Source organism: Mycothermus thermophilus (assembly GCF_041956435.1).
Source record: "Mycothermus thermophilus strain CBS 625.91 unplaced genomic scaffold VTJ04scaffold_6, whole genome shotgun sequence".
NCBI classification, from domain to species: Eukaryota; Fungi; Ascomycota; class Sordariomycetes; order Sordariales; family Chaetomiaceae; genus Mycothermus; species Mycothermus thermophilus.
In genome coordinates this window covers 441,872-468,775 of record NW_027191432.1, presented here as the reverse complement: position 1 = coordinate 468,775, position 26,904 = coordinate 441,872, and the positions used below count along the sequence as shown (strand labels likewise).

At 55.1% G+C, this 26,904-nt stretch overlaps 8 protein-coding genes across 8 annotated transcripts; 5 read left to right on the top strand and 3 right to left on the bottom strand.

Moving 5' to 3' along the window:
• Window positions 1–24: 24 nt before the first annotated feature.
• On the bottom strand, window positions 25–2,219 carry VTJ04DRAFT_8570 (uncharacterized protein; the record flags this gene model as incomplete). Its single annotated transcript, XM_069367021.1, has 2 exons — window positions 25–701; window positions 758–2,219. The coding sequence occupies 2 exons, from the start codon at window positions 2,217–2,219 to the stop codon at window positions 25–27; spliced, it is 2,139 nt and encodes a 712-aa protein (XP_069215391.1).
• A 1,388-nt stretch (window positions 2,220–3,607) lies between these two features.
• VTJ04DRAFT_8569 (uncharacterized protein) lies at window positions 3,608–6,738 on the top strand (the record flags this gene model as incomplete). Its single annotated transcript, XM_069367019.1, has 5 exons — window positions 3,608–3,760; window positions 3,818–3,915; window positions 4,310–5,444; window positions 5,505–6,186; window positions 6,251–6,738. 5 exons carry the CDS (start codon window positions 3,608–3,610, stop codon window positions 6,736–6,738), a joined length of 2,556 nt encoding a protein of 851 aa, XP_069215390.1.
• A 1,097-nt stretch (window positions 6,739–7,835) lies between these two features.
• VTJ04DRAFT_8568 (uncharacterized protein) lies at window positions 7,836–9,161 on the top strand (the record flags this gene model as incomplete). The annotated part of the gene is made up of 1 exon (XM_069367018.1): window positions 7,836–9,161. One exon carries the CDS (start codon window positions 7,836–7,838, stop codon window positions 9,159–9,161), a length of 1,326 nt encoding a protein of 441 aa, XP_069215389.1.
• A 369-nt stretch (window positions 9,162–9,530) lies between these two features.
• Window positions 9,531–10,101, bottom strand: VTJ04DRAFT_8567 (uncharacterized protein; the record flags this gene model as incomplete). Its single annotated transcript, XM_069367017.1, has 2 exons — window positions 9,531–9,976; window positions 10,041–10,101. The coding sequence occupies 2 exons, from the start codon at window positions 10,099–10,101 to the stop codon at window positions 9,531–9,533; spliced, it is 507 nt and encodes a 168-aa protein (XP_069215388.1).
• Window positions 10,102–10,650: 549 nt separating this feature from the next.
• On the top strand, window positions 10,651–11,348 carry VTJ04DRAFT_8566 (uncharacterized protein; the record flags this gene model as incomplete). Its single annotated transcript, XM_069367016.1, has 5 exons — window positions 10,651–10,653; window positions 10,746–10,798; window positions 10,956–11,012; window positions 11,128–11,209; window positions 11,325–11,348. The coding sequence occupies 5 exons, from the start codon at window positions 10,651–10,653 to the stop codon at window positions 11,346–11,348; spliced, it is 219 nt and encodes a 72-aa protein (XP_069215387.1).
• A 5,174-nt stretch (window positions 11,349–16,522) lies between these two features.
• VTJ04DRAFT_8565 (uncharacterized protein) lies at window positions 16,523–16,697 on the bottom strand (the record flags this gene model as incomplete). Its single annotated transcript, XM_069367015.1, has 2 exons — window positions 16,523–16,551; window positions 16,616–16,697. 2 exons carry the CDS (start codon window positions 16,695–16,697, stop codon window positions 16,523–16,525), a joined length of 111 nt encoding a protein of 36 aa, XP_069215386.1.
• A 4,625-nt stretch (window positions 16,698–21,322) lies between these two features.
• On the top strand, window positions 21,323–22,551 carry VTJ04DRAFT_8564 (uncharacterized protein; the record flags this gene model as incomplete). The annotated part of the gene is made up of 4 exons (XM_069367014.1): window positions 21,323–21,361; window positions 21,985–22,124; window positions 22,169–22,198; window positions 22,461–22,551. The coding sequence occupies 4 exons, from the start codon at window positions 21,323–21,325 to the stop codon at window positions 22,549–22,551; spliced, it is 300 nt and encodes a 99-aa protein (XP_069215385.1).
• A 27-nt stretch (window positions 22,552–22,578) lies between these two features.
• On the top strand, window positions 22,579–24,579 carry VTJ04DRAFT_8563 (uncharacterized protein; the record flags this gene model as incomplete). The annotated part of the gene is made up of 1 exon (XM_069367013.1): window positions 22,579–24,579. One exon carries the CDS (start codon window positions 22,579–22,581, stop codon window positions 24,577–24,579), a length of 2,001 nt encoding a protein of 666 aa, XP_069215384.1.
• Window positions 24,580–26,904: the final 2,325 nt, after the last annotated feature.

Sequence of the window (26,904 nt, the reverse complement as noted above, 5' to 3'; positions counted from 1 at the left end):
CATGAGCGAGCGCCACTTGTGCACCTAGCTGCGGTCGCGGGGCAGTGACGAGTCCAGCCTAAGGTACGCGTCCTGGATCGCCCTGATCTCGATGCCGTCCATTTCGAGGGCGACAAGCCAATCTCGCAGCTGGATGTTTTTGCCTTTTTCCTTATCCTCGCGCCACGTGCCGAGGCGTGGGTATCTCGGGTCGGCCGTGAGAGTGGTCTTCTCCGGAGCCTTGTTGGCGCCTCCATCGCCACCGGCACCGCTGCCGCTATCACCACCGCCCGCAGAGCTGCCGCTAGCCTTGGGCGTGCTGGGCGTACTGGTGGTGGCTTTCTGCATCCACGTGTATTCCTTTCTCTTCTTGCGACCGAAGCCGCCCATGACGGTGCTGAGGGTTTGGTTGGTAGAGGCGATGCTGGAGGCTTCGGCGAGCTTGGCGCTCTTCTTCAGCTCCTTCTTGGTCGGGGCCTTGGTAGGTGCAGGCTCGGTCTCGGGAGCGGCGCCATCCTTAGGGGCGCTGGGAGCGGCAGAGCCGGCGCGCGAGCTGTCCTTAGCGGGCTCGGGGTTCAGGCGCTTTTGGCGTTTGCGGAGACGGGCCTCTTCAATGTCGCGATCCAGCCGGGCATGCTCGCGTACGGCTTCCATTAGATTGCGAGGGCCGTGCTTAGCGCCCTTCTGCATGGCCTGGCCAGAGGAATAGTCGTCGTAGGAGCCTATGGGAGAAGGTTAGCGATCAAAAACAGAGAGAGTCAAACACAAATGAACATACGCTTCCGCGAAATCCCGTTTACGGTGTCGTCAGGAAGCGAGTCAAGGCCAGTCCGAAGAGGCACCGCGACATCAGCCCATTCCGCAGGAATCTCTCCATGAGATGTCGTCTGACGATGACGAGCGACAAGGTCGGCGTCCTCGAGGAGTTCCCGCAGGCGGTGCCTGGTCGCTAGGGATAAGAGAGCCAACTGGTCAACCAGATAGGCGTCATGGGGAAGGAAGGAGCCCGTGGTTACAACCATGGTGCCGTCAGGACCCGGCTGTGTTGACACGGTGACCTTGGGAGGAGCGACTTCCTGAGCCGGGCGCAGCTTTCCGAGAGGATTAGCATTCTTCAGGTCGTGATTGAGGCTGAGACCAAACTCCTTGGCGATCTTGTCCATGCGGTGATGAAGGTTGGCGATGCTGAGGAATGGATCATTGAGCTCATTGAGGCGGGAGATGGCAAGTCTGCGGGCCGCCTCGTCCCAGGCACGCCGAGCAAGCTCGGCCTCGTATGCCTCCTGGCTCATCTCGGTGGCCTCGCCAGGCTGGTTCGCCAAACCGGCACCATAGAAACTGCCTCTGCCGCCCGGGGCATTAGCCGGGAAGCCAGTCCGGGTGTCTTCGGTGAAAGAACCAGCATAGAAATCGGAGAGAAATTGCTCCTCGGCGCGCAAGTCAATGTTAGTGCCTGCGAGACTGTCCTGGATGTCATACTCGATTTCCTTGACCGGTGTGTCCCTCGCAGGAGGTTTCGAAGGCGGGGCCATGGGGCCGGGCGTAGACTGGGGCGGAGGGCCGATAGGAGTCATGACGGCGGTCGCAAACGGCTGCGAAGTGGGGGGAGGCGCCGTGGAGGGAAGACTCAGCGGGGTTGGCGTGGGGGTCTGGACAGGCCGGGTTTCCGGCAGCGAGAGGAGCGGGGCAGGTGAGGGTGCCGCCGACGGGGTGGCCGATGGAGCGGCGGAGGTCGGGTTCGCAGGAGCTTGGACCGGCAGCTGGGTGGGAGGCTGCGCGGGCGACGGCGCGTGGGTGGGAGCCGGAGATTGAGCCGGCGAAGCACCGTTGGTGTAGGACATGTATTGAGACGGAGGAGGTGCGAGGTTGGTATAGGTGGCAGGTGACGCAGTCGGCGCGGGAGTGGAGGACTGCATCTGAGGAGTGGTTGCGTACGGAGTGGCGGCGTACGAAGGCTGGGTGACAGGCGGAGGAGAGGTAGGCGACATGCGCGGCCTCTTGTTGGGAGGCATGGCAAATCCGGGCTGCTGCTGTTGTTGTTGTTGGAGCTGCTGCTGTTGTTGTTGCAGCTGCTGCTGTTGGAGATTCGGAGCAGCCGGAGCATGCTGAGCCTGTGGGAAGGGAGGGCGCTGTTGCATCTGTTGCTGCATTTGTTGCATTTGCTGCATCTGCATTTGCTGCTGCATCTGTTGAATGCTCTGATGATGCGCCTGTGGCGCCTGGGACTGGGGCTGAGCCATGGTTGCTTGTTGAGAGATGTGTGTCAAAGTCGGTGAAGTTTTGGAGGTCGTGTTGTTGAAGTCGCGGGGAGTCGCGAATCTAAACCTTGAGAGGCGGAAACTTGGTGGGGTGTTGCAGGAATGGAAAACCGACGCGATTTCGAGTCGAAGCGAGAGAGTGAAGGAGAGTGGAGAGGGAAAAGGTGTGGAAGCTTTGTGGTCGAAAAATCGAGAGAATGAAGTCGAGATTGGGGTGATGTGGCTTTGTTGTCAGTTTCTCGATTTTTCGTCGCGAGCAGAAACGCGAAGTCGGTTGGTCGGTCGGTGGGTTTCGCAGATTTCTGCTTCGCGCAGTTTCCTGACTTCCTGGTGGATTTCCGACTCTCTTGCTATTTCTCCTCACTCGTCGGACCTGTCGGTCTTAAACGCGGGCTGGCGACCCTGCGATTCCGACCTCGGCTCTGGACCAGCAGTAGCCCATCCAACGAAGTTCCCGTCGCTGGTTTTTGTCGCGCCGTCGACTCGGAGGTGATTTTCGGGTTGGGCGATCGCGCGCGGGGTCGAGGATTCGAGTATTCGATGGGTGGGCGAATGTGGGCGCCGTAGAAATGGGCGCGCGTCGCTGGATCGATTGATGCGGTCGGGTTCAAAACTCGCGAATGCTGCCTCGTTGTTGAGTCTGCCGCGCGAGAATGTGTCACGTGAGAGAAATGGGTCGAGGATGGGTCAAGGATGAAAAAAGGCGAATGAGGAAACGAGAACTGCGCGGCTGAGAAAGTGCGTGGAAGCTGAGAAAGCCGGGAAAGGCTGAGAAGAGAGAAAGTGGGTTGGAAGAGGAAAAGTCCAGGCTTGGCTCTTGGCTGCTTGGCGCGGCTGAAGTGGGTCAGAGCGCAAGCAGAGGAGACCCACTCTCAGGCCCACTTTTCAACGTCAGTCCAAGCTCCATTCAACAACACTTCAGGGAAATGGAATTGGCCGTCGACTTCACACGACAACAATCCAATCAATCTCACCGACGACGCGGAAATTCACAATATCAGCGCCTGCACCTTCACAATTGGGCCCATTGTCGCAGATTGTCGCGGAGCCATTTCATTTCATTTCATTGTCTTTCCATTATCATAATACCCTTTTTCTCTTTTGATTTCTGATCATTGCACGTGCCGAACCTGGTGGCAGCAAGAAGCTGGGCGACTCTCACAGAGACAGCAAACAGGTCACAGAAGTACGGCTTCCAGTCGGTCGGACTTAGGATTGTTTTGGCAAAGATACAGAGGTTCTGCGGCACTCATTCCGTTGCCTTGAGCATCAAGAGTTGCCTGAAGTAAATCAGCACCGAGGCTTGCTCAAACAAGGCCATCAGCTTTCCATATACATCCGTCAGCAGTCATCCTCGGCTTCCCACCGTCATGGCTTCCAAACGGAAGGCCTCAGCCATGGCTTCGGCCGCGCCAGAGGAGCCTGTCGACCCGTCAGATGAGCTGATGTTTTTGTGCCTTGGTGGTGGAAATGAGGTCGGCCGTTCGTGTCACATCATTCAGTACAAGGGCAAGACAGTCATGGTGCGTAGTTCTCGGTTTTATTCCCCTTCTCGCTCGCTGACAGCCTCGTGTTTCCAGCTTGATGCTGGACAACATCCAGCATACGACGGCCTGGCAGCCCTCCCTTTCTTCGATGACTTCGACCTCAGCCAAGTGGATGTGCTTCTCATCAGCCAGTAAGTATCTCCCAGTGAACTCCCCCCCCCCAGCGACCAGTTAGACGGGACATGGCCAGGGCAAGAGGCGGGTTTCTGCATTGCTGGACGCCGAGGTAGCCATGGACAACCTGGACACCCCAGACCGTCCCTCTGTTGGCCTCCTCGCCCCTCTACGGCATGTACATCTCATGCTGCCACATCAACGCATGTGTGTGTATATACCTGTGTACTCAGAGTCCAAATACTACATGAACATTTTGAATCCCATGACCCTCTTCGCTGCTCCCTGTCTCCCCACCGTCTGTCTGCCATGCTGCCACACATCCTCTCCAGCCATCTCCCCCTTCCTTCCATCATCCATCACCTCCCCGATGCCTGTGTTGATACGAACGAACGCGTGCTGACCGTCTAGTTTCCATATCGACCATGCTGCCTCATTACCATACGTCCTGGCCAAGACCAACTTCCGCGGCCGCGTCTTCATGACACATCCGACCAAGGCCATTTACAAATGGCTTATCCAAGACAGCGTTCGCGTCGGCAACACGTCATCCAACCCCACCACCCAGCTCGTCTACACCGAGCAAGACCATCTCAACACTTTCCCCATGATCGAGGCGATCGACTACCACACCACCCACACCATCTCGTCCATCCGCATCACCCCGTATCCTGCCGGCCATGTCCTCGGCGCCGCCATGTTCCTCATCGAGATCGCCGGCCTCAACATTCTCTTTACCGGTGACTATTCACGAGAACAAGACCGTCATCTCGTGTCCGCTGAGGTACCAAAGGGCGTCAAGATCGACGTCCTGATCACCGAATCTACCTACGGCATTGCCTCGCACGTTCCTCGTCTCGAGCGTGAACAGGCCCTCATGAAGTCCGTCACTGGCATCCTCAACCGTGGCGGTCGTGTCCTCATGCCCGTCTTCGCCCTTGGCCGCGCCCAAGAACTGCTCCTCATCCTCGATGAGTACTGGGCCAAGCACAAGGAATACCAAAAGTACCCCATCTACTATGCCAGCAACCTCGCCCGCAAGTGCATGCTCGTCTACCAGACATATGTCGGCGCCATGAACGACAACATCAAGCGCCTCTTCCGCGAGCGCATGGCCGAAGCCGAGGCTTCCGGGGACGCCACCGCTAAGGGCGGAGGTCCTTGGGACTTCAAGTTCATCCGCTCGCTCAAGAATCTGGATCGCTTCGACGACGTTGGCGGTTGCGTCATGCTGGCCAGCCCGGGTATGTTGCAGAATGGTGTCAGCCGCGAGCTGCTTGAGCGCTGGGCTCCGAGCGAGAAGAACGGAGTGATTATTACGGGTTACAGCGTCGAGGGGACCATGGCCAAGCAGCTCATGCAGGAGCCGGATCACATCCAGGCCGTCATGACGAGGCCTTCGGGCGCTGGTCGGCGCGGGCCGGGCGGCGATTCCGACAAGGTTTTGATCCCGCGCCGCTGCACCGTCCAGGAGTTTTCGTTTGCTGCTCACGTCGACGGCACCGAGAATAGGGAGTTTATCGAGGAAGTTGGCGCTCCTGTTGTGGTGCGTATTATCTTGATTCCCTCACCTTGTCGATTTCTTACTGACCACCCTCCCCCCTAGATCCTCGTCCATGGCGAAGTTCACAACATGATGCGCCTCAAGTCCAAGCTCCTCTCACTCAATGCCGGCAAAAAGGACAAGGACAAGATCAAAGTCTACAGCCCGCGCAACTGCGAAGAACTCCGCATCCCGTTCAAGACCGACAAGACCGCCAAGGTGGTGGGCAAGCTGGCGTCCATGCCGCAACCCGTCGCCTCCGAAGACCCATCCGCGCCTCGCGAACCCCAGCTCATTACCGGCGTGCTCGTCCAAAACGACTTCAAGATGTCCCTCATGGCGCCGGAAGACCTTCGGGAGTACGCCGGTTTGACAACGACCACCATCGCCTGCAAGCAGCGGCTCAAGCTGAGTGCTGCGGGGATCGATCTGATCAAGTGGGGTCTGGAGGGGACGTTTGGGAGCGTGGAGGAGTTGCCCGAGGGCGGGGCTCGTCAAAATGTCAAGGACAAGAGCGATGGGGATGGCGACACCAAGATGGAAGATGACGAGGAGCAGGTTGATGAGGAGTTCAAGCGCGACGAGGTTGTCGCCGCGTACCTCGTCATGGGCTGCGTGACGGTGAGGTACCGCTCCAGCGGCGAAGTCGAGCTTGAATGGGAAGGGAACATGCTCAACGACGGCATCGCGGATGCGGTAATGGCCGTGTTGCTCGGGATTGAGAGCAGCCCGGCGGCTGTGAAGCGTACGTTCTTCTTTACCTCCCCTGCTTTGACAGTTTTCATTTCTAACCACTTGATCAATTCTAGGCTCGGCAAGCAAACACTCCCACTCCCACTCCCACGGCACACTCGCCCACCGCCCTTCCAACAACCCCCACGCCAACCTCTCCCCGGCCGACCGTCTCGACCGCCTGATGATGTTCCTCGAAGCGCAGTTCGGCGCGGACAACGTCGAACCCATCGCCGAGCCGAAACTCCCACCGACTCCTCCGCGGATCGAGGCCTCTTCGCCAGAACAGGCCTCGGAATCATCGTCGGCGGGAGAGGAACAACAACTGCAAAAACCAGGAGATGATGACGACAAGGAGAAAGAACGGCAGAAGGAGGCGGAACTGGCCCGCCTCCACCGCCTCGGTGTCCCCGTCCCTGGTATCCGCGTCCGGATCGATGACAAGCTGGATGCTAAAGTCTGGCTTGAGTCGTTGGAGGTGGAGTGTGCGAACAAAGTGTTTGCGGACAGGGTGAGGGCGGTGGTGGAGCGGGCGGTGGAGGTTGCGGCACCGCTTTGGGGTTGATTTCTTTTCTCGTTGTTGTTCTTCTTTCCATTTGTTATGGCACTGGCCACTCCATTGCCATCTCTGTGTTGGGTTTTCTTTTAATCATTGTTGATGATCTTGTCCAGGTCCGCTGATGAGGTTGGGGCGGGTTAATCATACAGTCCTCAGGATGGGCCAAGACGGGTACGAGAATGGAGCAAAATAAGTCAGGGCAAGTTAGAGACGGTCAGGAATGAGTTCTGAGGCGTCAAGCCTCGGAACCTTGGTTCCGCGTTAAAGGGGAGAGGGAACATTGGGAAGAGACAACGAGATGGGTTGCTTTGCTTGCAAGGAGATGGCTTGGTTTCGTTCGTCAATGTCAGGTTTACCACGTACGGTAGTTCCTAGATGTGTAGAATATCAAGGTGCTAGGTTGGATTGAATGAAGTCAACAAAATATAAGTAGTCATGGTGGAAGAGATAGGTAATTCTCCTTGGCTTCATACCCATCTCAACGCCTGTAAGATACCTTGTTCTTCAGACTAGGGGGACACTTGCGTGAGGCATGCGATGGCGCACTCAAAGACCCCTGGAAACAACCACGACTCGTTGGATAACGTAATGTTGTGTCTGACACAAAGCACCGAAGAGGGATGGACGCATATGGGCTCGGAATTTGATCAACCATCTGCACCTAGTTATTCTCATCGACTGTTTGTCAAGTTGGGCGTATAAGTGGTGAAGGGAGGTGCAGGGCTCTAAACCGGGATGGTTTTGGCATAGGCGAGAAATAACGGCCTTCAGTTGAAAAAGGAATTGGTCTTCTTTGGCAACTCCAAGTTTAACTGCGGGAATCACGGTTGCACTGATGGGGGAGGGTGTTTCCGGTCTGCTTTGATCTCGTCTGAAGTGGTTCGTCGTCAACAACCAGGGCCGACGCATAAGCTGGCCCCCAGCACAAACACCCAAAACAAACCTGGACTTGGTAACTTGGCAGCCGACTTTGTCAACACACAAGGCATTCCTCCTTCGTCATCTTGCAACCAACACACAACACGCCAATTTAACCCTTCAACAACTTCAAATTTTGACCGCCGAGAAACACTACTAGTCATCCCATCAAAATATCTTCAGTCATGCCTGAGAAACGCCCCGCCGAGTCGGTGCCTGCAGAGGAAGGGGGTCGCGGATCTAAGCAAACCAAGATTACCAGCTTCCTGCAGCTTACACCAGCCGCGAAACCTGAGCAGAAGAAACTGGAACCGGAGCCGGCTGTTCAAAGCGACCTCAAGGACGACCAGCCGAAGAAACCAGCAGTCGACCATGTCTCGGCCGACGACGGCAACCAGGACACATCTCAGAACACAAATTCTACTCACCTCGATGACGACAAGACTCATGCTGAACTTGACCAGCAAATTACCAACCAACCTCAGCCTGTGGCCACCGACCAGCAGCAAGATGGGGATGAGGTCAAGAATGAAACTCAACATCAACAAGATGACGACACACCCAACCCCAACCCTACCGTTAACACCACCACCAGCACTACCACCGTCCTCCCACTGACAGCAGCACCCAACCCGAACCCCAGCACCACTGCCCGGTCCTCGTCATCGTCGTCCGGCCCCACCTCTTCTCCCCCAACATCTGACAACGACACCACCACATCCACCACCACTTCCGATGATGCCACCACACCCCCCAAAACCAACCCCAAGAAAATGAGCTACCGCATCCGCATCCTCGACCGCGCAGGGGACTTCTTCTCCGCCCCGCGCGGCGCCGTGCTCATCCACGCGTGCAACGCCCTCGGCGTCTGGGGCGGCGGGATCGCGGCCGCTTTTGCGGACCGCTACCCGGAAGCGTACCGCGCGTATCGTGCGCATTGTAGAGCCAGCAAGCCGGTCCTGTTGGCGGGGACGGGGCAGTTGATTCCCCCGCTGGATGGGGCTGTTGGTCGTCAACAGCAACAGCGGTTGGTGCTGGGTTCGGGTTCGGGTTCAAACAGCAGGGGAAAGCAAGGGGGGTTGGAAGGTTGGTTGTTAGGTGCTGGTGGGAAGGGGAAGGGGAAGGAGGAGGTTGCTAGTGGGAAGGGGGTTGAGAAGGATGAGGAGCAGCTGGAGGGAGAGGAGAGCGATGGCGGTGAGACAGGGCCGGGTCATTACGTCGGGTGTCTCTACACCAGTCGGCGGTTCGGACGCGGGGTGGACTCGCCGAGCGAGATTCTGCGACTGACGGTGCCGGCGATGCGGGACTTGCTGCGCCAGATCGCGGAGGAGGGGGTTAAGGTGACAGAAGTGCGCATGTGCAGGATCAATTCGGGCATCTTTAACGTGCCGTGGAGGGAGACCAAGGCGGCGCTCGAGGCAGCTGAGTTTGGCGAGGACGGAAAGGTGCCGGCGTGTGTCAAGGATGGGGTTCTGGAGATTGTGGCGTGGGAGCGGCCTGAGTATTTTTGAAGGGGGGACTAGTCGCAAGGAGATGAGATGGTAGCAGGATTTGAGGGTGATGATGGAGGATGATCAGCAGCGATGGAGAATTATCTTGGTAGAAGACACGGCGGATGCAGCGCAGGCATATTCGGGAACAACAGAACATCGTAGTCAGAACCTGTGAATCAACGCGAGTATTGAGAGAGCATAGTGATGAATAATATCTTGCCCTGTCCCAAGTCCCGAATGTGTCCCAACCGAATGAATCCTGTATGGGATAAGACAAACCGTAGACAACCAACCCAACGCCGTCGCTATGCAACCCAACTGACCCAGAAACACAAGAAATAAAAGAATAATAGACAGCTGTAAAAAGAGCCACAAGTGTCACCACCATCACCCCTTCTTCCCCACCGCATCCAAATCCCCTTCCAAATCATCATCCCCATCCTCCAAATCCTCCTCTCCAATTTGCACCTGCGCCGCCGCCGCCGCAGGTTTCCTCCCTCTTTTTCCACCCGAAGCCCTCTCCTTCTCAGCAAGCTTCTCCTCCTTATCGGCGTCCTTCATGAGCTGGTCCTCAATGTTGAAGCCCTTGCGCGCCGCCTCGATCTCGCGCTTCTTCTCAAACATTTCGTGCACCTTGCCCATGTACCAGGGGTTGCGGCGCATGGCGAACTCGAGGTCCTCGAACTTGACCTTTTGCCGCCCCGCGTGTGAGGCGGCGCGCGCCGCCTCGAAGCTGACGTTTTGGATGAACTCGGTCAGGATCTCGTCGAGCACGCGGACGGTTTCGGGGAGCGGCATGCGGACGTCGCCGTGGCCGTAGAGGAGTTGGGACACTGGGGGGTTCGCGAGAAAAGTTAGCTAGGTTGGGTTCCCTTGAGGGGAGGGAGGGAGTCGTACGCTCCGAGTGGCTAAAGTTCATTTTGCCGACATTTTTGCCGGCTCGCGCTCTAGGCTCCATTTTGATGGGAGGTGTGGTGGTAGGAGGAAAGGAGGAGAATGGAAGATGGGAGTTTGGGAGGTTCTGGGTGACCGCGACGTAGGTGTATTCGACGAAGCGAAGGGTGGTTGGTCGGGACTGAATTTTATTATTGATGGCTGAAGACGCCTGGGGAGCACGAGGCAAGGCGTTGGCGTTGGCGAATTGTGTATGAAATGGGAAAGCTGCTGGTCAAGTCCTCACGCTGTTGACGTGAGGCTCCTATTGTTGTTGTGGTTGAAGGTTGATCAATGTGAAGTCAGAGATGGAGCCTCGCAGCCTGGAGTTGCAGCCGTGGACCCACACGCCTGGAAATGGACCCACAACTGTGAGGTCTTGGCAACTTCGGGGGTGGGTCTTGATCCAGGAACGTCAACGTCAACTCCAACTTCACGGACATCCAAGTTCCTCTCAACGACAGCACTCTCCCAGAAACCACCAGTCTAAAGATTTGCAACAAACCACCGGCATAGAATCTCCTTTTTTGCTACATCGCCGACCAGACAAGAGTTCCCATAAGTCCTACTCACCATGGTTCGTCGTCTTGTCCCTGCTCCATCGCCATCACATGCACCAAACCAGCAGAGCACACAGGACCAGCAATCTAACGCCATGTTATTTTCCAGACCGCCCTCTTCAACTTCACGAGCCTTCTGCTCGTCATTCTGCTTCTCATCTGGTACGGTCGCCAACGATGCGCTCCCTCCCTGGATCATTTCCCGTCCACAACCCGGCCGAACACCGCACTTGCGATCTCTCTCTTTCACATGTCCCGCCATATCGACGGCCAGAAAACAGACAAGAAACAACCCCGCTAACACCACCGTTACGTCTAGCACTTGCACATACCTCCACCAACTCTTCCCCGCCATCCTCGACAGGAACAAGACAGGGTTGGTGTCCCTCCCCGAAATTCAGTCGTGCACGGCCAAACGCTGTTCTCGACGGGTACTCCTGCACGCAATAAGAAAGAATGTATACTGATTTGGAATTTCAACACTTCAACAGAATCACCGGCATCTTTTGGAAATGCGCAAGGATAGGGGAAAGATTGAGCCCCTACATGAGTATCTGTTGCGGTATCATGGCGGTAAGCACCACTCCCCTTCGTGTGTCGCTGGTTATTTGGCTCCGTGTGGTGGATAGACAAGCAAACCAGGGTATCAGGTATGAAAGGGGCTGCTAGCTGACTCTCCTCATTCCAGGTTTCTATTTTCTTTGGCATGTAAAGCGTAGGACGGGTATGAACACCACGAGGGACTTGAATCGAGGCTGAAAAACTCCGTTTCCTCCTAACGGAACGGTTGTAATATGTTTGTCTGTCTGTTCTATGAATGAATGCTTTGGGCGAGATACATGGCGTTAATCGGTTGCCGGCATCGACCGGTGGGAGCAAGCAATCACATATCACTTTTTCATTTCCCCATCATCCCCTCGAGTGCTGAGCAGCAACAAACAAGGCTGTTTGGTGTCCCACCTCCATCCAAGTCTCATCCGAATCCGGCGTCCTGCAGTCCTCGCCTCGGAAGAAGAAAAACAAGAAGCTTTTCAACAAACAAACATCCCAACACTGCATGATGGCATCACCAAACCGAACATCCCAATTCTTCGGATTGCAGCTTCCACAACAGCAAGCGGTGCGCCCCTCGAGACCGACGCGTGACTCATCGCAGTTTTGCTTCGGGAATTTCTTTTGGTGTTGTTGTCTTCTTCTGCCTTGCTGTGAAACCTTAAGGGCCAGAGACCTAGTTGAGCCAGATATTGAGTCAGAGCTTACCACTCGAGAAGACTATGCGACATGTATACAAATCTGTTGCTTATCGGAGGGGTTACTGCAGGTATCCAGCATCACCGATCATCGCCGTCGCCCTGCGGGACGGTGCATGGTATCCTGGGCTGGGGGGATGGATACATATTCGCGAGTTTGATAATGTATTATTACATATAGCACGCACACACAAGACAACGGTCTTTTTCCCACGGCGGCTGTGCAGCGTAACGTCGAATGCGCCCGAAGGATGGCCGCATGGGGACGATATCGAGCACAAACGCACGGGATTTTGAGAAGACGGGGGATGGCGGAGACAGCGGCACGTCACTTCCGCTTGTTGGCGTCGTGGAACACTGAGAGGTATTCCTCGAGGGCGTGTCATGGTCTGGTGGCTTGTGAGGAACCTCGCAAGCCAACGACGCCTCAGAAACTAGATGGACAGCTGGCCTATCTATCCCAACAGCTACTTCCTATACTTCGATCTGGTACAAACGGCAAGAGGACCCTCCACCAACGTCCCGACTGTTGAAGCTGAAGTGAGTAATGCTAGTACTAGGTAGGAAGAAAACAACGACTCCCCTGCCACCTCCCGAACCGCTGAGCAAGCAGACCACCTAACAATCTCCCCGTCAATCTCCCTGTTTGCGACATCGGATTTGGTTCCTCACCGTCACCACAAACCTCTCTACTCTCTACCCGGACATATACCTACGGGGTTACTCCCTGACCCCGCGCGCGGGCTCGAGCGCGGATCCCCTCGGTTGTGATACTACTACTGCTTGCTATCCCTTGTATCACATTCTACGCCCTCCGCCTCGACCTCCGCCTCCGGGACGGATACCCGCAGAGGACAGAGGGCGATTAGGCCGCGGGACAGGGATGGGGCTGGGGGGAAGTCGGGTGCTTGCAGGAGGAGAGAGGAGGAGGGGAATGAGAGATCTCGGCCCGTTATTGATACTCAGATGCTAGTAATACTAATGGCCGATGAGAGGCGAGTTGAGGGGGTGGAGGGAGCCGGTACGAAGGAAGGGGTAGATGAATGAGAATTAGTTTGGTGTTTTAGGATTGCTTCCGTTTGTACATCCTACATATATTGTTACCTCGACTTGGGTATGAGGAGAGGGAGCGTAATTCGAGTACTTCGGGAAAGACCAGGCCGTTTGCCTGTTTACACAATGGCTTGGTTGTGCCGGAGGTGGACTCGATCGGATTCATGGGAGGGGTCGAGGCATACTGAGTCTTGGTTTTGTTGAACCGCGAACAACGGGCGCGTAATAGTTCGAAGAATGCTCGGGGAAATGAAGGTAATAAGGAAGGGTATGGGTCGGGTCTGAGGGATGAAAAATGAAGCAATCGATCGGAAAGGGTATATTAATGGGAGTTATGAGAGAGGTAAAGAAGAGAGAGCACCAAAAGATCGAGGTGTAAGTCACGGATGTCTTTATGAAGAATCAATACCAGAGAAGGATTCTGGGGAGGCGACCATGTAATAAATAACTCGTGATATACATGCGCTTCAACCCTTTCTCTTTACTCTCTCGGGTTCGAGTATACGACATGACGTTCAGAAGCTATCCCCTTGCCGTGAACAAGAGAGAAATAACCTTCACAGATGGAGGATTTGCTTGAGAAGATGAGCTGACCAGCGAAACTTTGTGTTATAATCAAGGACCAGAGGCTGCCTACCCGATGATGGACAAGACAACTCGCATCATCACCTCTCCCTCTCAACTACACCTGATACCCATAGGGGTCTGAGACTCAACAAGGCCCCATATCATCCCATGACGGTATAGTCATTAAAATTCGTATAACCAATTCCCCAGCCGTCCTTGAATGGCATAGTGCAGCTGCTGGATAACCCTTCTCTCATGCACAGAGCTGCCATCACTTATCATCTGATTTTATTTGTTATGCCACGCGATCGTCGACATTGTCCGCTTGGCAAGAGAACAAAAGTACTCGTCTCCAGGGACCTGATCCCGCTCGAATTTACCAGAGTCCCATCTATATCCAAGGTACCTAGGTGAGGTACCAGCACTCAGGAACCCGAATTATATTATCCAACCCAGCCTCTCAGGATCATGGGATTGGAATTTATGGTAATGTCCTGTTGTTTTCTGTCCCCAAGCCTAGCATGATAGAGGGTATCTACGTCTACGTCTTGACGCCAGATAGGAGGAGGTTTCGAACAACATCTTGATCACCACGAACCCGGACAATACTGGTTGACTGCCTGTGATGTCAGTATACATCTAGCCTTGGACTGGTAGTAGGCCGGCCCAGGTAGCGCGTATAGGTAATCTCTTGATCATCCAGCCTGCATGCATCCAGCATCTTCTACGCTCGACGCCTCCATCGTATCTACACACATACGTACATACAACCTATCATCTGACCAAGCTCACGGCTGCCTCAACAGCATAAATTATCCTGCAGCCGATGCTTTTACTCCCGACTAGCCCGCACGTATTCACTGTGTCGTCCTCCGTATAGCGAGGCATGACGTCGTCAAGATGTCCCGCGTGATCGGGCTGCCTCGGGTGGCTTTGCCAAAGTGCAGAAAGGGTACGTACTGCAGTGGTATGTATGCAAGCCCCATCCGCACGCAGCTGCAGGTGCATTGCGCAGTTCAGGTCCCCCGATCCCGCGAATGGTCGGGCCAGTCGGTCGGTCCGTGGCGTCAACGGCAGCGGCCGATGGCGAGGCTGTCCGATTCAACTCCTCGGTCCGGATACAGGACTTCAACTCCAAGACTTGATGCCCGGACTACGTAGCAAAACATAGTATCGTGAAGCGGGAGGAGCTCAAGTCCGCCTGCAGGCTAGGCTTCCGTCCTGTTGTACATACCTACTGTGTATGCAAGTCTAGGGGGCTGGTTTGGTTTGGGAGCTGCAACTTGAACAGACGTTCGACAATGGCCAGTCGATGGGGGGTGGCGAGGCATTGAGCGCGCTGCTGCATGGCAGTGGGGGAGGTTTATGCCGCTGTCGACGTTGTCAACCTCCCACCGCCAGTTCTGTGGCGGTTGTTTGTATTGACGGCGGATCGAGAGAACTAACCCCTTGAACTGGACCGCAATGGTTGGTTATCCGCGCTCGGGAGCATCTTGGGAACTAAGCAACTTTGTTCAGGAACAGGCATGCGGATTCCTCTGAATGGTACTCCGGCTTGATGCCGTCTTCGGGTCATACCCATTGCATGCATGCAGCTTGCTGGGCACTGCTACCTCTGAAGGACGCACTGACCAAACAAACGTCTGGAGTTGAGTGGCCTGGTTTACGGAGTCATGGGGACAAGACAGATCTCATCAAGCTGGGGCTTGGACCCCGGATCGGAGGTTAATGAGGGGAGGTTGGCGGCTATTCTTGGATACAAGATCCTTGAGATTAGCCGTTGCGCTCTGCGTGATGTGCCGTGGGCAGTGCCGGCCGGACAGGCCGAGATGGAGAGACCTAGCGGGGTGAACTTCGGCTAGAGAATACCGTTGGAAGCTTTTGAAACGCACCGGGGTGGGACAGGCGCCAGTTGAGGATGGAGAGGATGAGATGAAACACGCTCCTAGCGGGGGGCTCACCGTTGCCCCGCTGATTGCTCGTCGGTGTAAGAAGCCGAAGAACCTCCTAGCGCTTGCACCGTAGCGCTGGTGGACATTTCGAAGCTCTTCCTCACCGAGGTCGGACACCGATGACGTTACATTGTTCAAGCACAAAGAATTCCTAAGGCCAGAGTGTGATGTTGGTCGATCGGGCGAGTTTCATGCAACACGACAGGTCTTGGTGCCTCCGCTGCAACAGCCAGGGCACCGCACCCTCCAACCAAGTCGCCAACATCTTTGCTGCGAGTAGTTTGTACCAAGTGGCAAGCCGGGGTTAAATGTTCCTCCTACGTTAAAACCGCTTGCGTTGGGAGGCCAGCGGATGATCTGGAGGAGGCGAGTTTGAGCGGTGAGGCCCATTCGCACGTTTCATAGTGAGTGGTTAAAAAAGTGGCGGCAAGATGCTGCAGCTTGAGGCGAACAGCTAAAACAGAGAGGGACTGGAAGCGCGCAAACGCATGAAAGACGGAGCAGGAACATCAGGGGGACCGACGCCGACAAGCAAGACGGCGGCGCAACCGTGCGGTGACAAGCGAGTTGAGTCTTGCCAATGAAGGCCAGGTCTTGCAGCAAAAATGGGTGCATTGCGTAGCGCGCTTGTTTTGTTGTTATTGTCGGCCAGCTTCTGCTTCCGGAGCAGCGATCATCAGTTCACGAGGTCCAGGACGTCGCAGCGCTAGTTGGCGCTCAGGCTAGCTTGGTGGCAGCTCCGAGAACGTTAACGACGTATCCCAGCGGCGATCAATCCCTAGCCGGCCTTGCGAAGAAGGCGTTTTGCGTTCGGACATTTTTCTCCTTCGCTGTTGGGTGTGTTTCCGAGTGATGAGTGTGACAAATCCACGATCGCTCGGCCCGCAACTCGCCGTGGCCACAAGGCCGTCTCAGAAGAAAGCGATTTTCGCGCTCCATGACTCGCTGGGTGGACGTGCGCTTGTTTGTGTGACAGGGCATTGGAAACTTGGCTGCGGGATCAGGTCTGTTGTGCGACGTGAGGTTTGAGCCAATGGAAAATCATCGGGGATCCCTTTCCTGCCCTACTTTTCGTACGTCGATGATGTCAGAGCTGTCGATGTCAGAGAGGCTGAAGCCAGAGAGTTGTCGGAGGCTGTGGAGGTAGGTTGCCGCACGGTGGGACCCGGCCGCTTCGGCACGCGCTCCGAGGTCCTGACCCCGATGATGGAGGGCCGGATGGCCGGACTCCGAAGTCATTGGCCGTTTCTATGCTGTTGTTCTGTTGGCATGGAAGACTGTAGAAAACGACTAGAACAGGTTGTGATGCATCCAATTCGCTGCGCCCGATGTCATTGCGAGATGCTGTTGGCTGTCATCGAAGCATGCATCCTGACAAAGCACACAGCTCAATGAAGAGGAAGACTTCGAATAGGCCACTCAGATACGATTGGAAGTACACACGACAGAGGTACAGTAAGGAGTACAGAGTAAGAGTTGAGTAATCGGGCGCCACCGCTGTCGGAGTCACTTCTTGCGAGAGCTCAGTACTGGGCTCGCTGTGAGAAAAATGGTGTGAAGGCGACGAGATGGCAAAGTGCATGCAGCCTGTGTGATAAACGAACGGTTTTGCTGAGTCGCGCGTCGACGCAGATGGTTTCCAAATTGGGCAATCATTTCTCCTCCGCCCTTAGGTTGCCTCTGCGGTGTCATTACAGTCCTAACCCTGACTTCAACGCAGCACAAGCTTTCACTTTGTTTTCGACCTTGGAAAGGTTTCATCGCCCAAACGGACTTGATCAGAGATAAGACAACGGACGGGCGCCCGGGTGGTAACAGAACGGACAAGCCTGCACAGCAGCTAACACAGCCATTGCAACATTGCAATTGCTTCAACCTCGTGTTCCCCCAAGCTCACATGACACCCCGAGCATGAGAAAGCAATCTCACCTGGCGCGGGAGGAACGCACCACTTCCCGCGCTGTCTGGGATGGCATTCTTGTGCCTCCCGTCTCTTTCGCTGTGGAGAGCTCAGGGTCATCACCATCCATGTCGTCGTCGATTCATTGCCTCCCCACCCCCGCCACCGCCTACACCCCGTCCCGTCCGTGCCTGCCGCCCCGTGCGTGCGGATGAGCTTCCGTTGTGTTCTTTTTTATCTCCCTGTCTCCAGGCGGCACCCGAGGGATTGGGTTGAGCAAGGCCTTGCACCCAGCCATGGCTCATGGTTGGTGGTTTGGGGCTCCAGAAAGTGAAAACCCCAAATCTCGCGAGCTTGGCGAGGCCCGCAGGCCACATGGCCTCCTGGTCTTGGGGATCTGGTTCCGGGTGTTTGGTGCACACACCATCAAATTTCGGACCAGTTCCGGGTGCACGGGGTCCCAGTGCCGGCCGGGGGAGAGTGGGGTGGCCTGGGGAGAGAACCTGATGGTTAACCTCCTCCAGTCGGGTCTCTCCTTTTGGGGTCAGGGAAGGTTGTCATCACAATCTCGCTCTGGGCTTTGATGGAACGTGGAAGAAGAAACTGTGTGCAAATCTTCACATTGCACGCACCGGTTGAGGATGGAAGATTATACAACACAACGTGACACAGACGTTAACGCGGATGCAATGGAAAGAACTGGAGTCTCATCGTTTTGCCACGGCTCCAATAATACGACTCGGGAGTCATGACTCTTCTCTGCCGAGGGAAATTTTATTTTACACTACAACTTCAGCCACGGGCGTGGCGTGGCGGCAGTTGATTGCCAAATGCAAAGCGGGATGGGGTCCGAGCTCTGAAAAAGACCTTTTTCGCTCGGGAGGCGTAAGCCATCAAACACAAGTCAACTTCTCAACAAACCTGGGGGAGAACAACCTTGAGCAGCAGACTTTTGTGCCTGTATCAACCCGCTCTATGGAAGCTCACGGACATGGCCGTCCAACACATCCGCATTTGCCGCTACATCGCGCCAAACGTCGCTTTTTTAACCAGAGCGGACACGCGGTGGAGGGTGGAGAGCACAGACTCTCCCGCGATCTGCCGTGTCCCACATAGAGCAGGGAAAACCTGTCTTGTCTTGCTCTCAACAAGTTGAACTAACATCCGTTGGTCGCCGATATTGTGTGGGAACAATTGACAAGAAAAAGACTTTTCACTTCTGCTGGGTGACTCGCAGTGGAAGTGATGTGAACACCACCACACAAGTAAAATCGAAAAGTACTTTGTTAGTATCTGCATGATCCAGCCACCCGGAACGTGATCCCAAACCCAATGGGGAAGTCATTTTCAGGCCCAGAATGGATGGCATGCGGCCCATCGGGCGATCCGTGGCTAGCGTCATTGTCCCTGGGCTTCCCGAGCCGTTCCCTTTCGTTCCTGAGCGGCCGCCCCGCGCAGAGGTCTTGGTACCTGACTACCCGTCTTTCTGCGGGACGGACGAGGAATTCCAGGTTGCTATCATCCATCCAGTTGTCAGGTTTGTGCGACTGGAATCCATGGCATTGATCATGGGAGTCAATGATGGTGATGTCAGAAACCCGAGGGAAACAACCACATTCCCAGTCTCGGCAGGATGACGTTACCAACAATATAATTGCAAGGTTGCGTCCCGAAATCCAGGCACGGCAGCGAGCAGCAAGGAACGGAGTCAGCCATCCATCACCATCCGAGGCTGCCCTGGCGCTTGAACGAAAAAGGTAGCTTGACGCCACGCTTGCTGCACGTCGCGCAGCTGCCTTCATCTTGGTTTTTGAGCGCAACCTTTTTCACTCCTTGCTGGACACGGGCGCGGCGAGAATGTTCCGTAGCAGTATTGTACACCACCATCGCGTTGGGCATCTGTTGCTTTTTGTAGGTCCGAACTCGGGCCCCCCTTTTGTGGCCAACGCATTCTCAAAGGAGGGTGTTGTGTAACGATGACGGCGGCGGATGTGGTGTTCCAGACCATCAGGTACCTAGTGTACATACGAGCCGCGCGGTCCTCTGAGAGTGCTTGGGCGTGTGAAAGTCAATGCCATTCACGGAAAGAAAACTGATGTCATCAGTCCCGGGTTTATCGCTCTCCGTTTTTGGACTCATGGGAATCAAGTACTAGGTCAGTAAATATCGACGGAGCCAAGTCCGAGCTTTGATATCGATGTTCAGAACACTGGCCGATCGCATTTTCCATCCTTTCATGCTAGGAGGGGATCGGTCAGCAAGAGAGGCAAGTCTGAAGCATCTTGCAATTCTTTGTTCTCCCCTGCATCAGAATCGAAACCGCGCATTCACAGCAACGCCCAACGGGTCATTCCTCCTCCCGTTCTGGATTAAGTATTCTATACATTCAGGATTCCTCCCTACAATGTCGGCGTTAGTCTTGTCCTACCCATAGAGGTGTAGAAATGGCATCGCGAGCAAGAAGCCTGGCCTAGGCGAAGGGGTATAAAGGGATCGATCGGGTTTCGGCGTCCCCTCCACAGATTTAAAGCTGGGCGTCGATCAACTCGATCCATTGCCCCATCTGAGCGTGCTCCAGATGAAGCATCCCACTTTTGCATGCCCGAGATGGTCTGTTGTCAGGTGGGTTTGGGTACGAGTTTCAAAACACTGGGGCCCGGGAGGTGCGCCGGCATGCCTTGCAGCTGCGGCCTGATTCCAAGCTTGACTCTGACGGTGCGTCTCGGAGTTTCCATCCCAAGGAGGCAAAGGTGGGAGAGAGAGAAAATGAGGCATGTAATGAATCAGTGACGCATTGTAACCACCACTACCATGGGTGGGCAGCGGTGCTTAGCCGGCTTCGGAGCAGCAGTGCTGTGTGAGTAAGCTAAATGAACGATCGTAAGACGACCGGCCGTCAGCCCACATCCGACGTTGAGTCGAATGAGGAATGCGGCAGCCCGACCAAACCACCACAGTCGGGCCAGATTGCCGTGAGCGTATTTACTTACAGACTTCCACGGGGGCGGGTGAGATGTGGATAGGCGATGGTTTATATGCCGGCTGGGCCTCGGTGTCCGGTCAGCTTCGCCGAAAGGGGCCGCGGTGAAGGCGTCCGTCCCGTAGCGCAATGAACGATGAATGCCCTGTGCTGATCATCCTTTCGCGTTCGTTCAGCTGACTACCCTGCTGGAATCCTTTGCTCAACTACGCACGCACCCCTCCAAACCGCGGTGGTATCACTACTGCCGGTGTTAATCAGCGGTACCAGTCTGGGGTGAGTCCAGGTTCGTTGCGACCGTGCGACGTGCCGATGGTCGTGTAATGGACGGTATGAACCGTCAGGTACATCTCGTCCAACACTTGGGAATGAAAACCACCTTCTCCATACTTACTGCTACTAGACACATGACATGTGTGTCTCGTTTCATTTGTTCGAGAGCGTCCATGCGCGGAGGCGAATGGCGATGTTCGGAGCTCCTCGGGCTGGCGGCGGAGGAGGCGGCGGCGAACGTGGATGCTCCTGCTGTTGTCCCCGATGAATGAACGGCGGATCGATGGAGCTAAGACTCCGTCTCGTGGCGGAGACCAACATTTCTAATGTCAGGATACCCAACCTACCTATCCATCCACCTTCACCGTCAACCCAAAGAAGCACCTCAACGGTCGTCAAGATGGCGGCGGAGATAACTCGCTGTTGACATGAGCGAAAGAGCAGACCAATCCGTCAGCCGGGTCTGCAGAGCGTGATCGAGAGTGAATCGCCCATCAGGCCGCTAGAGTCTGCCCGAGGATCAGGGCTGTGGGATCTCGATGCACTTCCTAGTTGAAGGGTTGGCTGGTGATGTTTTAGGGTGTTGTTGATATGCTTCGTGGCTCGCTGCTCTTTGTTGAAGGCGGACCCAGCAGGATATGTATGTAGAAGCAGAAGCAAGGTGTGTTGGCAATCTGAAAAGTCTCGATGCCCAAAACAAACAATGCAAGCATGTGGAATCCACGTCTTATCTTCGATTCATCAGTCCTGGTACAGAGTACCATCTTATTCACTCATCCCATGTTGAGGTTCTTGTTGCTGGCTGTACTGTAGGAGGGAATCTCAGGCGGCTTCCTCACTGCAGCTCAACGAAACAGGCAAGCGGTCCATCACACGGGCTCTGAACAGAAGAAAATTGGCTACATGCCGACCCAACCTGGAACGGAAAGCTCGATGGGACTTGGCGCAGGCGAAGAAGGCCATGTACCCAGGCAGACCCACATTTCTTTCATCATGCCATGCCTGGCTCCCTGCCTACCAGATGGCGGATGGCGGATGGTGCTGCAGCTGGGATGGATGGAAAGCGGCAAGAGCGAGACCAGCCCACATCATCCGCGCTGCGGTGGCGTCGGGCAGCCCCTGGACAGCCTCCCCTGTGCCCTGACTTCAGGTTGCGTCCGGGTTGTTCCTGAGCAGAGAAATAAAACTCAAACTCCCCCTGCTCAACAGAGAAACCGCTCGTTCGTTTGTTTCTTCTCCTTGCTTGCTCCCGTCTTTCCTCTCTCCCTCGCTGCAGTCTTGTCTATCGTCACTCTTTCCGTCACCAAACCCGGACTTGTGTTTGCCCTTGACCATCCTTGTCTGTCTGTGAATGGCCGCACTCGACGCTTGAGGTAACCGAATCCGATAAATACACCCTTCACAACAAAACCGTTGTCTTCCATTCTTCCTCGACTCAACCCGACTCGATTGGCTTTCCCCGGTCCTCTGCCTTAGTGTACATAGTCGACCCAGATCACACCGCTGGCCATCTGTGCCTCATTAGTCAACTCCCTCTCACCAACGCACTTCGGCCAGCACGGAATCAGCCACAATAAAGCACTGCAGGTGAGTCGCCGTTGAGTTAGTCCTGCATGGTAACCCTCATATGGACTCTGTTCTCTCCGTCTCCCTCCCTCGACTCTCACATTACCTCTCCCTTTCGGCTTCGTGCTTCATGCATGCTGCCGTCCGTCACGAGACTTATCGTCTCCCGACCTTTGTTTGCCCCCTTCCCCCTGTGTACCTCTGCTATTTCATCCCCCTTCCCGGGACGTGTCCAACTCGTTTGAGCTTCTCACATTCGATACTGACTGGCAACACTCTCTAGCTCGCTTCTTACCACTAGACTTGACATCTCATCTTTCTTTTGTCTGCCGGTTCCGTGGATTCGATCCACGGCCCTATTTCTGGTGACCTGATTAGGATATCGGCTGCCGTCATTCACAATGGCCGACCAGGGTGCCGGCGGGGGGATTGGGAGCCACATTCCCGCTCACAAGAGACAGGACTCTGGGGAAAAGCCCATGCCCACAGAGACAGCCCCAGAGAAGCGCCCTCAAACCGCCGAGTCAACACCTAATGCCGATATTCAACCCCAAGACCTGCCCCGGGGCTCATGTAGTCCCTCTTCTCAACGTGGTGCTCGGCCCGTTGCACCCTCTCCAAGCATATCCCGAAACCCCTCGACTTCCCCAACCCCAGGGCCACAAGAGTACTCTTGTGGCCCAGATCACCGGCCGCCACAGACCATCACGCCACAGATCAGGTTATCCAACGCCCCATTAGAACCTCCCGTGACCCGGGCAACCCTTAGCGAGCTCGATGTCCAGAAGATCGTCCACAACCCCAAGCTCCGTCATGACATCAACTTCGACCCTGATCTTCACTTCCGCCCGAACCTGGATGGCGAAAAGGGCCGGAGGAAACAGGAGAAGGCGAACCAGTTCTGGAATGCGCTGTATGAGCAGCTGATCTTGTTCGTGGTGGACAGGGAGGCATTCGAGGCGAGGTATTCCCGCGATAACTGGTGCCTGCCCGTATTGTTACGGGCCGCTCGGGAGATTATCGAGACCTTGGTCCCGCAGCGCGATCGCGATTTGCTCAACGATGGCTTGAACGTCGACTTGCTCATGCAGCAATTCTATCGCGGCGTTGCTGACCTGGAGAAGGTGGCCGCATGGCTTGCGAGCCTGCTCAAGCTTCACTGCGCCCCGATGCGCGACGAGTGGGTGGACGAGATGTGCAACGAGTTGAGCAATGGGAACCGCAACAACGATGTGGCAGAGATCGTCAAGGGCCTGCGGAGTCTTCTCAACGTCCTCGAAGCCATGAAGCTCGATGTGGCCAACCATCAGATCCGCTGTCTGCGCCCAGCCCTCATCGAGGACACTATCCATTTCGAACAGCGCTTCTTCCTCAAGAAGATCGAATCCGGAAAGGTCAGCATCCGCCCAGCTCTGGCTTGGTACCAAAACGCCCGCGAGATCGTCCATCGGATGTACGGCGGCGCGTCCTCCCCCCACGCTCATGCCTTCGGCGATATGACCGTCTTCTTCGAGGGCCTTGTCCACACGCTTCTCCCATCTACTGCGCCCAAGACCATTCCGCCCACTTTCATCTTCGACGAGGACCGCATCCTGAAGCTCCGCTCCGACCTGCACGACAGCATCTGTCTCGAGATCTGCATGCGCAAGTTTGAGGAATACGAGCGTCTGTCGAGGGTGTCCCCGTTCTTGTCCCGCCCTCCGTCCTTCCTCGGCGACGACAATCGCAGCAACCGGTCATCAGGTCTGCTCAACTTCATGGCTGCCGGCTCGCGTCCCTCGAGTTTCGCCTTGAGTGACCACGGCTCCAACGCGTCATCGCCTCGCAGTTCCGGCTTGTTCTTTGTGCAGCCCGACGTCACCTCCGAGCCTCGGATGACCGCCTCCGAGGTGTACAACTCTCTCCGGGATCTCCTTCAAACCGCCCCTCACGCTAGCAACCCATCAGAGCGGTGGCGGAACCTCGCAGGTTCCATGGCGCTGGAGATTTTGCGTTGTGCTAAGGCGCCCCTGTCAGTCCTGTCCGAATTCGAGCCCAAGCTCACGGAATGCTTGACGGATGTGACCAGCGACGTGTTCCGCCAGGTCGAACGCGATTTCCACCGCCGTTTGCTCGCCGAACTCGCCAAGCGTGTCAGCGCCTTCAAGCACATGTCGTGCGTCGCCCTTTATTCGCAGGCCACGGGTGGTCGCGTGTGCGGTCACGGCCGCCGCCCCGACCAAGCACGCTTCACTCTGGGCGACCAGCCCCGCGAGCCTCGGGATGATGCCGGCATCGAGGACATGGCCACGCGCCTTGCGCATCTCGGAATTCTTCACTGGCGCGTCTGGGCGCCCATCGTCTATGAGAACGCCGTGGAAGCCGAGGTTCACGCAGCTCCTCATGACACCATGATGATCTGAAGAGGAAGGAACCCTGTGACGCGGGTGCTACGTTTTCCCACAATGCCTTTCTGCTTCTCCAACTTGTCAGCCAGCCATCGACGACGGCTACGACATGGCATTTGCGATCCGTTCATTACGACATTTTAATCATGGGTCCGGTGACGCTCGGGAACTGGGTTTCCTGCGTCGGCGAGGTCTCGATTCCTTTTGTCTCCAACATCATCTCTCTCCTACAAATGTTTCGGGCGGATTCTCTCTCATCGTCATCAATACCCCATACCCTTTTTGTCGGACTTCTCATCTATCCCCCGTTTTAATATGCATCTTTCCTGTGGTTCATTTTCTGGTCTGTTTATCGCTTTTTGTTTCAGGCGCCCCGGTTTTGTTTTTACTCATCGGGTTGGGACCACAGATAGACGGAGTTGTTGGCATCGGTTTTTCATATCAGCATATTTACACTCAAGGCGTTCGTTGTATTTCCATTTCTGTGGCATCCATCCGGACGGAGGAGAGGATGGCAATGAGGAAAAACGGATATTGTGGGTAGACAGAACCAGGTTGAGAAAGTGGATGAAGAAGAAGGGGAGGCAAGAACCATACGTTTTTGAAGAGTGCTGTGAAGGGAGCAGCCTGAGTTTTGTGTGCCCCGGTCTTAAACGATTGGGAGATGTATGGACGGCGCGGGTTGGGATTAAAGAATCAATGGTTTACTTATAGAAGGAGATCAAGAACATAAGAGGCCAGGCTCGCGCTACCTTGCCGACGTTGAATTACCTGCATTGTCCTATATCTTATTATGTGATCTGTCTTGATGACTCTGCATTGACTGGTCTGTGGGATACATACGGAGAATTGGGATATCATGTCAGGTGAGTTATAACCGTGACTTTGCGTACTTATACTTATGTGATGGATGCTCATATTATTGTAGTGCGTGTTTGATAGCAGGCCAGCGAGAGCCCGCGTTCACCTCGGGCTGGGCCAAGTTGGAGGTGAAATATCCTGAACTTAGGCCTTGTTGACTCTGGACTTTGCTTACCCCTGAGTTTTGTAAACACTCAGCCCAAGCCTACCAAAAACTATCATGATGATTTCTTGAACAAGCCCAGCGCAGAATAACACTTGTCAAGGATAGCGAAACTCAATACATGAAGCATGTCTTCCTGCATCATCAGCTTCATGTCGAGGATTGCTGCAACTTCCATGGGATCAAAGGCACGAAGACACCAGGCAAGTGAAAAACACGGTCGGGGTTCATGGAGCAACTCTACACTGCATGTAAATCTATGACCAAGACCCAGTTCATGATATGTGAGCACTTCAAGACGGAGGTTGCCGGCCCGAGTGGGAAAGATAAGAGTTTTTGTTTATTCTGTTTTCGGTCTCTGGTCCATAGAGCTCGCTCCAGCATGCTGGTGTTCAATTCCATTGTTGACTGTCGGAGAAAGCCGCCTGGTGCAATAGCTTTGTTGGACTGATGGTTCAGCTTTACTCTCTCAACCTCTCTAACTTCTTCATTTTTCTCATGTGAACGCAGATATCTCAACACCGAGGTAACTTCCCAACATCTTCGGAACCTGGGTCGGTTTCTTCTGGTCTGTCTTTGGTCTTCATCACTGATTTCAATATCACTCGGCACTAGCCACAACAGCTTCTCACCCTTTTAGCTGAGGAGCTCAACGAACAGGCGATGATGGAACGCTCGACCCCCGCCAACCCAGCCCAAGAGGACCAAAGTCTGGAACAGAGATACGTGTTTGGCACTGTTAGCACGATGCCGTGGGCTCCTCTGGACCCGGATACTGCCGCTTACGAGTTCATCCATCGACGACTCACCATCCTCGAAGTGGCGCAAGACGCGAGCGCCATTGGTCGGTTTATTCATGACAAGTTGATGTGGTCGTGGGACACGGGACTCCGAAACTCCAGGAACTGGCGTGCGGTGATGCGCTGCATTCTCGCCTCCATGGATTTGGAAATCCGCGATCTCCTACCGTCCCCCCTCGACATCGACTGCATGAGCTCCTTCCAGCGCGAATGCCATGACCGTGCCGACGACATCCACCGAGCAGCTTTGAAACACTTCCCCGAGCTCGATAACAAGAAGGATGCCGGATCCTCCAGTGGTGGCAAAGAAACCATCTGCTCCCAGAGTAGCGACCCCTCCACAGCCCAGAACTCCAACAGCCCTCACGACGACAACAACAACAACAACAACAACAACAACAACAACAACAACAACAACAACAACAACAACAACAACAACAACAACAACAACAACAACAACAACAACAACAACAACAACAACAACAACAACAACAACAACAACAACAACAACAACAA